The sequence below is a fragment of the Trachymyrmex cornetzi genome, unplaced genomic scaffold, assembly GCF_001594075.2.
Source record: "Trachymyrmex cornetzi isolate Tcor2-1 unplaced genomic scaffold, Tcor1.1 scaffold810, whole genome shotgun sequence".
In the NCBI taxonomy this organism is placed as follows: domain Eukaryota; kingdom Metazoa; phylum Arthropoda; class Insecta; order Hymenoptera; family Formicidae; genus Trachymyrmex; species Trachymyrmex cornetzi.
In genome coordinates, this window is record NW_017300148.1 from 116,847 (window position 1) to 128,279 (window position 11,433).

Genomic DNA, 11,433 nt, shown 5'->3' on the forward strand with positions numbered 1-11,433 from the left:
TGTATAAAAAGTCCCAGACTCCTCAAATATTTTGAAAAATAAGCATTTTTGAGAAAAATGTTTCAGACAAAAAGTTGTAGGGTTTAAAAAATCTATGATCACATCCGTTTGACATTGGGTGGCGTTGCCAAGGTCAGACGGATATGATTAGTAGATCTTTTTAAACCCTACAACTTTTTTTTAAACATTTTTCTTAACAATGTGTACTTTCCAAGATATTTAAGGGGTCCGGGACTTTTTGTACACCCTGTATGTATTAAAATTGATATAATATATTAACATTATATCAGACCAGTTAGTTTAATATACCTATATTCATTAAATATTTATAAATACGCTCCTTTTATGTGTTACCGATTATTCCGATTAAAAAATTTATTTTTTTAATTCAAAATCCCAATAAAACTAAAAAAAACCCTCACAAATTTCGGATTTTTTTAAGTGGGTAAATCCCAGAAAACCCCCTGGGTTTTTTTATAGTGGATAAAATAATGCCAATATAACCCTGCATGGACGCTTAGCTAAAAATCGAGCTAAAGTAGACACACACGTACACGCACGCACTCTCTCTCTCTCTCTCTCTCTCTCTCTCTCTCTCGTAAAACTTTTTCAATTTCTTTTCCTATATATTACTATTTTGTTCAAAAATAGTTGCGCTATTGATTTGTATCTGGAGACATTGGTAATGTCTCGGCGCTAAGCCAAGCGCAGCGACACTGCCGTGGCTACTTTACGCGAATCTGTCAAAATTTCCAGACGGCGATTATGGGATCTCAATAACGCTGTCCCGATTGAGTTCTAAGTGTGCTCAATCGATTGCATCCGCTCGGAATGTATAATGAAAGTGTTTTTGTTTTTTTCACTACGTGCTCTACGAGCGGAGATATTGCGATGCAAAATCCGAACTTGAAATTTTTAATTTAAGAAACGTCGTCGTCGTCATCGTCGACGGGGTGATCCCGATTGACCACGGCTCGATTGGACATCACCAATCACAGCGACCGGTGCTTAAGAGCTTTGTAGTCTCAAGCGCTGTGAGTGGCTCGTGTCCAATTGAGTTGTGTCCAACTGGGTGCCACCCGTCGTCGACAGGGCTATGGGGTAAGGGAAATGTCCTTTTGGATTTTTCGGCGCTAGAGACAAATATGGCTCTGGCAATGTGCATGGTCACATCACACATGTGACACATGTGTCCGTTTTCTGTGGCTGATGATTAGGTTAGGAAAACTGTCACATCGATGGCATAGAGGACACGTAAGTGATTTTCTGCTTCTACATTTGCACGAAATGAACGAATCTGGCAAGTAAAAATGTATCGCTTTACTCCGTAGACCGAGATCGTTAAAGTTGATCACTATTCAGGTTAGGAAACATATCCGTCATATTGATGGCATAAATTATACAGCAGAATATTTGTTTGGTTAAATATTTGTCTGTAAAGCAGAATGTAAAGCAGAATTGTTTTCCTTTATGCTATCGATGCAACAGATCTCCTCTGGATATCTGTCAACTTTAATTATAACAATAATAATTAATAACTCGGTTCGCGGTAGTGCAAAAATGCGTTGAATGATTTTATTAACCTCGAGGAGGTTCGACTTTGTACGTACATTATTATGTAACTTGTAATTTAAAGATACGTTTCATGATGTGTTTCTTGTCGAGGTTTGTCTCAAATGCAATTTACACAAAGATGTTTGGAACAAAATTTAGAACTTTGTCAAATTCATTCACGTATGGTTTAGATATCTGTTTATCTGCAACGAACAATTTCCCAAGTCTGCCAGGAGCTATTGCATATCAAGAAGATTTTTCTCAAATGGAATTTACAAATATGTAATAAACACAAGTATTATTATATTTCATTCCTTCCGCAAATTATCTAGTTATTATTATGTATGATTCACGAAGATAGTAAGAACGATATACATACTTCCTGTTGGTTCATATTACTGTAATTATTATATTTTGACTACATTTATAATATTCTAAGAGCAACTGTTACCAACCTCGGTACTCAATCAGCAGTCATTCTATTATAGACAGAATTAAGTAGGAACACAGAGATTAAAGTATATCATGAACATAATAATAAGAACAATATACAGACTTGCCGTTAGCTATACTGCTGATTGAGTTAATCGATTAAGTTAATCGGCGTTGGTAACAGTCGCCCTAAGTAGTTTTAAACAATCTTGCCTTACATTAATTGACAGTTATACACACTGTTTTTACTTATACATTCATATAATAATTATACTATGTTTATAGTATTTTTTATCAATATTATAAATTATGAGCATAAATTACAGACGTTTCGACATCATTACTAAATGTAGGAATAACATATTCTAGATATAGTAAGCGTCTCAATGAAATAAAGAAAGTTGCTTCCTATATCTAGAATATGGTTTATACATTTGAAGCAAACACAATAATGATGTCGAAACGTCTGTAATTTATACTTATGATTCATAATATATAACATTTTGCAAAAAACATTTTGTTGGCTCACATTGGTAATTCTCTCTTAATTGATTTCTGTTATCTTAAATTTATAAAAAAAAGCGCTAAGCGTTGGTGAAATTGGCCCAAATGGTGCTTCTCGTAAAGAATTACCATTTGGGCCAGTTTCACCAACGCCAATTACTTAATCGGCCGTGAAACTGATAACTAATCACGTTTGCTGTTAAGTAAAACTAATGATATGTATCATTCGTATAAAAGATTTGATATCAACAATTGGTGCCAAGTTAAATTCAATGTAATTCGAACAAATTAAATTTTACCATTTTATTCCTTCCAAAGAAAAAATAATTTATTTAACTCTAATGATATGTATCATATTCGTATAATTGATATCAACAAAATTGGCGCCAAGTTAAATTCATCAAAATTTTATCAAAAAAATTTTATGTATTATTCCTATAAAAGATTTGATATCAAGAACTGGTGCCAAGTTAAATCCCACTTCTTTATACCATGCCAAATTAAATAAATAATGAATATTAATCTAATGGTATGTATTATTTGTACGAACGATTTGATATCAACAACTGTGGCGTCAAGTTAAATTCTACTATCAGAATAAAAAGTAAAACTCAAGTGATACTATCTTTATTTATTATTTACTTAATCCAAATGGTACTATCTTTAATTTTTATACAATGAAACCTAAGTATACGTATACTTATTGAAGAATCTTCCTATTCCAATCCAAATGGTTTAAATTCCTCTTAAATGAAATAATTATATCACAATTCATTCAAAGACATTTCCTCTTCCAACTAAAGTAGTGGCTATTTAATTCTACTTCCAAATATTATACAAAACATCACAAACTTGCGTTACCTTGCTCAATTTAAATGTTACCACAAAAATTAAAGAATTAATCGTATAAAATGAAAAAATTTAATTTAAATAGAAAAATTTTTCATGTAAAAACACTTGGCGCTGCTAGATAGAGTAAGAAAAATTATAAGAACAATTTAAAATTCGAATAGTAATTTATAAAAATAAATAATAAAAGATAATTGTATATAATTTAAAAGTAACAATAATAATATAATTGTAATATAATTTAAAAGTAATAATAAAATTAATAATAAATTCTCTTTCATAATGCATGTCTTACAAGTCTAAATTTATTTTTCTTTGATCTAAACTTAATAGCATTCACAACGATCATAATTTACACGACTCTATAACTCAATCATATATACACATGCTAGATATATTAACTCTCATTGGGAATGGTTTTTATTTTTCTTATTTTTCGAAATATTCATATTTTTTAATTTTTTAATATGATTATGACTTTTCTTATTAATATGCTTCTTATTTATATTATTTTTTTAAGTATTATATTCTTATCCTTCTTATTTACATTTATGCTTTACTATTATCCTACCATGTTATTTATCATATGTAGCAGCGCCAAGTGTTTTTACATGAAAAATTTTTTTATTTAAATTCAAATTTTCATTTTATGAGGTTAATTGTTTAATTTTTGTGGTAACATTTAAATTGAGCAAGGTAACGCAAGTTTGTGATGTTTTGTATAATATTTGGAAGTAGAATTAAATAACCACTACTTTAGTTGGAAGAGGAAATGTCTTTGAATGAATTGTGATATAATTATTTCATTTAAGAGGAATTTAAACCATTTGGATTGGAATAGAAAGATTCTTCAATAAGTATACGTATACTTAGGTTTCATTGTATAAATATTAAAGATAGTACCATTTGGATTAAGTAAAATATTAAATTTTTTCATTTTATGCGGTTAATTCTTTAATTTTTGTGATAACACTTAAATTGAGCAAGATAACGCAAGTTTGTCATGTTTTGTATAATATTTTGAAGGAGAATTAAATAACCACTACTTTAGTTGTGTGTGTGTGTGTGGAAGAGGAAATGTCTTTGAATGTGAATTGTAATATAATAATTTCATTCAAGAGGAATTTAAACCATTTGGATTGGAATAGGAAGATTCTTCAATAAATATACGTATACTTAGGTTTCATTGTATAAAAATTAAAGATAGTACCGTTTGGATTAAGTAAATAATAAATAAAGATAGTAGCACTTGAGTTTTACTTTTCATTCTGATAGTAGAATTTAACTTGGCGCCACAGTTGTTGATATCATATTACAGACTAGGTGAAATAGATTATAATAAAGAGACAGTTGAATGTAAAGATTGATGTATAAGTAGATGTATGCGCAGTTGTATATATGTACCTACACAGCACTGAATGGCCAGAGTATTACATTTGAAATCTGAAATATTCTGGTGACGATCTCAGAAATATTCTACCAATGGTAGCTGAATGTCTTATGTCCGCATCTGGCAATATTTAGTATTCTGGAGACATTCAGTAATTTATGGAACGTTTTACAATACACAGCACGAAAAGTCACCAGAATGTGAACAGAATGTCGTCAGAATGTCTCAAATGGTTTTTTTTACAGAATATTTCATTTGAAATGTTTCTGCAAACATCCAGAGATGTTACACATAGGATATATTTTATTTGAAATATTCTAATGATATTCCATTTGAAATATTACGTTTACAATGTTTTCTTTTCCGAAAGCCACCCAGGTATCATTCCATCCCTGTTATTTACCGAACGTTAAACAAGGATGACATGACACCCGGAGAACATCCGGATGAGAACCCAAACACGGCTCAAAAAAAGTTAAGAATCTCCAAGAGACTCGTGTACTCCTTCTTATAGAACTCCTGGACGTTTTCTCTTTACGAGAAACATATCCCTCTCGTGGCGGAGCCGCGCACTTCTGAATGTCGCCAGAATGTGGCCAGAATACCCAGACAGCACACGACATCCAGACTTGGTTTCAATCTGGTCCAAACGTCCATGGACTTAGTACGAATGTTTTAAAAACATACGTTATTCAACGTACAAAGTATGTTCACATTTGGACATTTTAAAAATATTCATCTCATACAAAAAATTTTCTAAATCTGCTCGCGACGTGTTGCTTTCGCTGATTTGACAAGTGAACATTTTTTTAAGACCGCGCGAGGAATTCCATATTTGTTAGTATGTACGGACATCTTTTGAACGTCCCATGGACGTTCCTAGGACATCTGTGCTGTGATGAAAATTTTCAACGACAAAAAATCTACCCAGATAACTAAGCGTGCGATATTCCACGATATCCTCACAAAATACCGCTACCATACTGTTACTGTACATGATAACTGGTACTGTGAAAGTACAGCGTATGATTTCTTAACCTGAAAATAGTCGTAATAACATTTAAGATTAAATATTAGACAGTAATTGACTGGATGTTCAGTTGAACTGCACAAATTTCTGTTAGGATCATATTGAACAGATGTATCGTAATTATACATCCATGATTATATAGGTATTCGTGGATCATCGAAGTGTAACGGTTTCCATACGATTTCAGAAATCAAGCATAGTGGATGGCGGTATGTAACCGGATGAGTGACCGCTTCGAAGCACTATGAAATTAGTTCCCGAATTCAGGGAAAAACTTTTTTTTATTATAATTTTATGATGCGTATTATGGAATAAGATATTAATCAATAATAATACTCATATAAGAATCATTTTGTCTTGATTGTGATCTAAAATTTGTTTAATGTATTAATTTGGTCCAGTTTTAGTCCATTGCGTCCTAAAATGGACGTTTTTAAAAAGTCCAAAGTAACACTGGATATTTTTTAAACGTTTTTAAAATATCCATGGATCTAATCTGGATGTATTTAATAAGTCCAAAACGTCCAACATGTACGTTTTAAATACATTTTTAAAACGTTACTGTACTGTCTGGGTATTACATTTGAAATCTGAATTATTCTGATGATCATCTCAGAAACATTTTGGCAATGACACCCGGAGAACACCCGGGTGGGAATCCAAACACGCTTCAAAAAGGGTTGAGAATCTCCAGAACACTCGATTTACGTACTTCTTCTTATAGGATTCCTAGATATTTTTTTCTTATAACAAGCTTATCCCTCTCGTGGCGAAGCCGCGTATTTATTTACTAAATTGTAATATTGCAATATTTATATTTTCTACAAAATATTATAATTACTATATTTTACAATATTGTTGCAACATTTCCAATAAAATATTAAAATTTAGAGATTGCAGCAATATTGCTGTAATATTTCGTGCTGTAGGGGTGCTTCGTATATACAAAGTCTTTAGAATATTTCATTCGCGACATTCTAAAATATTTCAAATATAATGTTGTCAGAAACTATAATAACAATAATCAAATCAAATGTACCGTTTTGGAGAGAAATTGCCAGAATATTTCATATGAAACATTCAGAAAGATTGGAAGCGAAACGTCTCAAAAATATTAAGGAAATATTGCTAATGTAATATTTCAAATGGTATGCTTTTAGAATATTTTATTTGCAATATTCTTAAATATTTCGAATGAAATATCGCCAGACACACTTTCATATGAAACGTTCAGAAAGATTTGAAGCAAAACGTCTCTAGAACATTAACAAAACATTGCAAATGTAACATTTCAAATAGAATGTCTCCAGAATTTCCCAAATAAAGTATTCTAGATGCAATATCTTTAGATGTGTTTGCAGAAATATTTCAAATAAAATATTCTGTAAAAGACATTTAAAATATTTTAACGACATTCTGGTGACATTTGATGCTGTGTGGGTACATAAGTATATGTATATAAGCAAGGTATAAGAGAGGATAGAATATTAAGCAATAAAGAGTAGAGATAAGAATTAGTTAGTATGGATAGGTTACGTAGGTTAGGTATGCTTTTTTTTACTTTTAGTATTGTATTGGTATGTATGTGTGGATGGATGAGTGTGGTAAGGAAAGAAATTGTAAACCAAGCCTCTTTCTTGGCAAATTTGTAAGCTGAAGTGAATAAATTCTATTGTATTCTATATTACAAGCTAGGACGATTTTAAAAGTTTGTATAAGGAAGCAAATCTTCAACAATTCTGAACAAAGGCAAATGATTTCTTTTATTGATTATAAATATTTATAAAAATAAAGTGCAGATGTGATAATTTTATTTAAAATTAGATATAACAATATATTATTCATTTAACACACATAAAATTGATATATGTATCTGTTTGAGAATGATAATAACACACATTCGAAACTTGGCTCATTTATACTACTGACCTAGTCAAATATGTGCCAATACGCCTGGTGACGATTATATGCGTAATTATGCGATATATTTGTATGATTAAACTATATGTAATTGTAAAGAAAAGTCACCAATACTGGTATAGGCTTCCTGAAGAAACACGCTCTTGTTTTTCGGAAATTAAGTATTGCTCTTTATTAGTATTGACAAAAACATGATCTGTTTAGATAATTAAAGAAGTAAAAATTCATAATTCATATATTTAATTGTGGCTTATTTCTATGCAAACTCAGCTAAAAACAAATTCTACACATGCGAAAATAAAATTCTTACAATTATTTTTGCAAATTGTGTTGTTTCAATAGTAGTGCAGGCTATATTATTGATAATATTACATCGTTTTACATATTTTATGGTTTCCTAAATCAGTTTTATTAATATTTTTTCTTTCTTATTTTTTTCATAATACGGTTTTAAATATAAAATATTGGAGTGCAGCGTAAACCGGCACACCTGTCTGTAAAACAGACCATAAGCTAACTTGATCTTTACAGTATTGCGTTATATAGGTATATATTGTATAGTGTCACAAATAGAAATTACCTATTGAAGATGAAAGCAATCGTGTATTTATATAAAAAAAAAGCTTAAAAAGAAAAAAGAAACTGCGCGTTATATGTCTACATCTTACAAAACAGTATAAAATATGTATATAAATTAACAAAAAATATTTATATCGAAGTGAAAGACTTCTAGAAAGTCTTATTACATAAAATATATTCATTTATAGATATTTTGTGTACAGATGACTCCTTTGAAAGAAAAAGAATAGGAATATATATGTGTGGTATTACTTATTGCCTACTGTGTCAGTTTTGAAGCCTATTTTGGTAAATTTTTGCCCATTTTGTTTGTTTTTGCTTATCTTACGAAAAAGTTGATTATTGTAAAATTACAAACAGTATTATAAACACTGCTATGTTATTTGATAGAAGACACTTTCTATAGTCGGTATTTATTTTTTTAAGTTTTATTTTTAACTTTTGTTTAAGAAATATTGTCCAAAAGAGTGGTGATCTTCCTCTGTCTTGCATAGAAAAATCAGATAATATTTATTTCTATTATTTGTCATTTTTTTACTATATCGCCTTTCTATCTTCATTAGTGTTTATTGATAAAATTAGAATTTACTTGATATTTTCGCATTTTCTCAACAATGGTTTTGCTACATAGTTATTTATTTATAGAGTGGTGCGTGTTTTAAAAGTGCTTTCATGCTTGCACGCATGCACACATGTTGCACAAATGTTCTTTTCTTATTGTTCAATTTACTAACACTGCAAATCTATCTATTAATGTGAAACCGCCTCTGCCGATTATTTATCAAGTAATTGACGAAACGTGCCATCGTCACTAGGAAGAGACGACGAAATCATTATTACTACCTTGTTATGAAACGAAAGGGAAAGTTTGACAAATACGAAACATTAATTTCTTTACTCGATATAGTGCGATGGAGTGAGATATGAAGAAAAGAAGAGAAGAAAGAAGACGAGAGAGGAAAGAAAAGGAAAAGCAAAAAAGAGGACAGAGAAAAGATGAGATAGAAGAGGCGAGAGAGAAAGAGAGAAGGATGAGAAAAAGGGAAGAGAAAAGGAGAAAGGAGAATTGAGAAAGGGAGAGGGGAGGGAAGCATGATGGGAAGCCGAACGGCACAGTTCGGCGTGTCTAGACCGCGACGTAGTTACCGTTTGGCCCAGTTACACCCTTCTTTCTCTCCTCTATTCGTTCTTTTTAAACTTCACTCGTTTCTCATCGAGTTTTCTCGCTCTTTATCTTTTTATAGCTAATATCACCATTACCATCACCCATCACCACCACTACTTCACCACTATCACCATCGTCATCACCATCACCGTAATCATCACCATCATTGCCACCATTACTGTCACTATCACTGCCACCATCACCGTCACCACCACCTTTACTTCCATCACCCCCATCACTATCGTTATCACTATCATCACTACTACCAGCACCAATCCGTCATCATCGTTATTCTATACAACATATAGAATATTGTATAGAATAACGATGGTTGGAATATATTCGCAATTCACAACAAGTTATTAGCCGCAGTGGCCATCTAGAGAATTTGTTACATATTTATAAAGAACAAGCTCACTGTCCGTGCAGATGACAAGTTTCACAACTTCCAAATTCTTCTCTTTTAGCTTTTTTTATTTACAGCTCGCTATGATTACATCACAGCACAAAATTATGATCTCTCCTTGCATACGATATAATGTCGTCTTTTCATTGTAACATGTCTTAACCACAATTTTCAATTTTTTGTGATTTTTATTTCTATAAAAAGCAATTGAATTCAAGTTAAAATATGTAGTAAACATTAATCTAACGAAAATTAACTGAATAAACATTCCCTTTTTTTAATGATACGATTTTATGTTTTAAATATTTAATAACCTATATAAAATATCGCGCGTGCGTGTGTATTTGATTGAATATAATATTAAATATTTTTTTTGCAAAAAAACTGCTAAATATCAAATCTTAACATTTTGTTTTTTCGTTATTTAAAGATACTTGAATGAATTGTTAATCAAAATCCTTGTATTGTGTTCAGTACTTTGTATTGTGGTTCATATATGTATATATCTGATTGTGTGAAATGACCCCTTTAGGATTACTTAAAGCAGATGGATCAAATAAGCTTTTAAGTATTTTACTACAAATTACTTTTTTTAAAATAACGATAATTAAAATTGCAGCATTTTTTTTTCTCTTGGTATCATTAATTCTGATTTACGTTGATTCGGTTCATAACAAATTCTTTCTTTCGTGTAGTATGTATATTTAAATATGTTTTACAAAAATAAAATTGTTTTCATTTCTCATTTATGAATGAAGTAAATGAAATTTTTTACATTTTATATTTAAATTTCACAAATTTAATCATCAATGGTGTATATCACGGATTCTATTGAAATAAATGGAAAAAGAATCAGCCACGGTGTCTTTTATTTCTTGATTTTGTACTTTATCATTACTGCATTATAATTTATAACCATATTTGAGTGGTAAGTATGAGAATAAGAAATATTATATTTGATATTTTATTTTATGACGAGTACAAATATACGGTGTAGGACTTTAAGACGTTTTCGTATGGAATTATCAGATATATCATAACTTTAGAATTTCAGTTTTAGAGATTAGATGTTTTAAATAACAGAGTTTTGTGTGCGTGCGTGCGTGCGTGCGTGTGTGTATGTGTGTGCGCGCGCGCGTGCGTGTGTGTATGTGTGTGCGCGCGTGTGTGTGTGTAAATTATCCAACAGATAGACTCTACAGGCACGTTGGCATGCAAGATACAACCTGTCGATTAAAGTGCCTATTCGTTTTCGATATGATACCGTGCCAGCCTTTATGCACACGTACAGTCATTTCTTCAACTACTTAAAAATTCCAACTTGAAAATTCATACATGAGGATTTATATATTAATTGGTCTGTTTTATTGGACTATGAAAACAATATCTCTATCTCGAATAATAAGGCTTCAAAGAAATAAATCAAGATGAGTAAAAAATGCAAGCCATTATAAGTCGACACATTGGATGGTAATATTTCGGCTTACATTGGCTTGCATTTAAGAAGGTTGTAAGGGCATAAAACACATATATTAATATTTTCGCTTTAAACAAACTACATACATGTGAAAGTTGTGTTCATAACATTCTGGTTTTATTGAGCA

At 30.9% G+C, this 11,433-nt stretch overlaps 1 protein-coding gene across 1 annotated transcript in view; it reads right to left on the reverse strand.

The window, feature by feature from the left end:
• LOC108768597 (follistatin-A) overlaps positions 1–9,802 on the reverse strand; it is a 40,415-nt gene extending 30,613 nt beyond the window's left edge. Inside the window, exons 1-2 of the mRNA XM_018519079.1 lie at positions 9,777–9,802; positions 9,519–9,685 (exon numbers count right to left, since the gene is read on the reverse strand). Coding sequence (XP_018374581.1) covers positions 9,519–9,685; positions 9,777–9,802 — 193 coding nt within the window. The remainder of the gene's footprint in view (positions 1–9,518; positions 9,686–9,776) is intronic.
• Between the last annotated feature and the right edge of the window lie 1,631 nt (positions 9,803–11,433).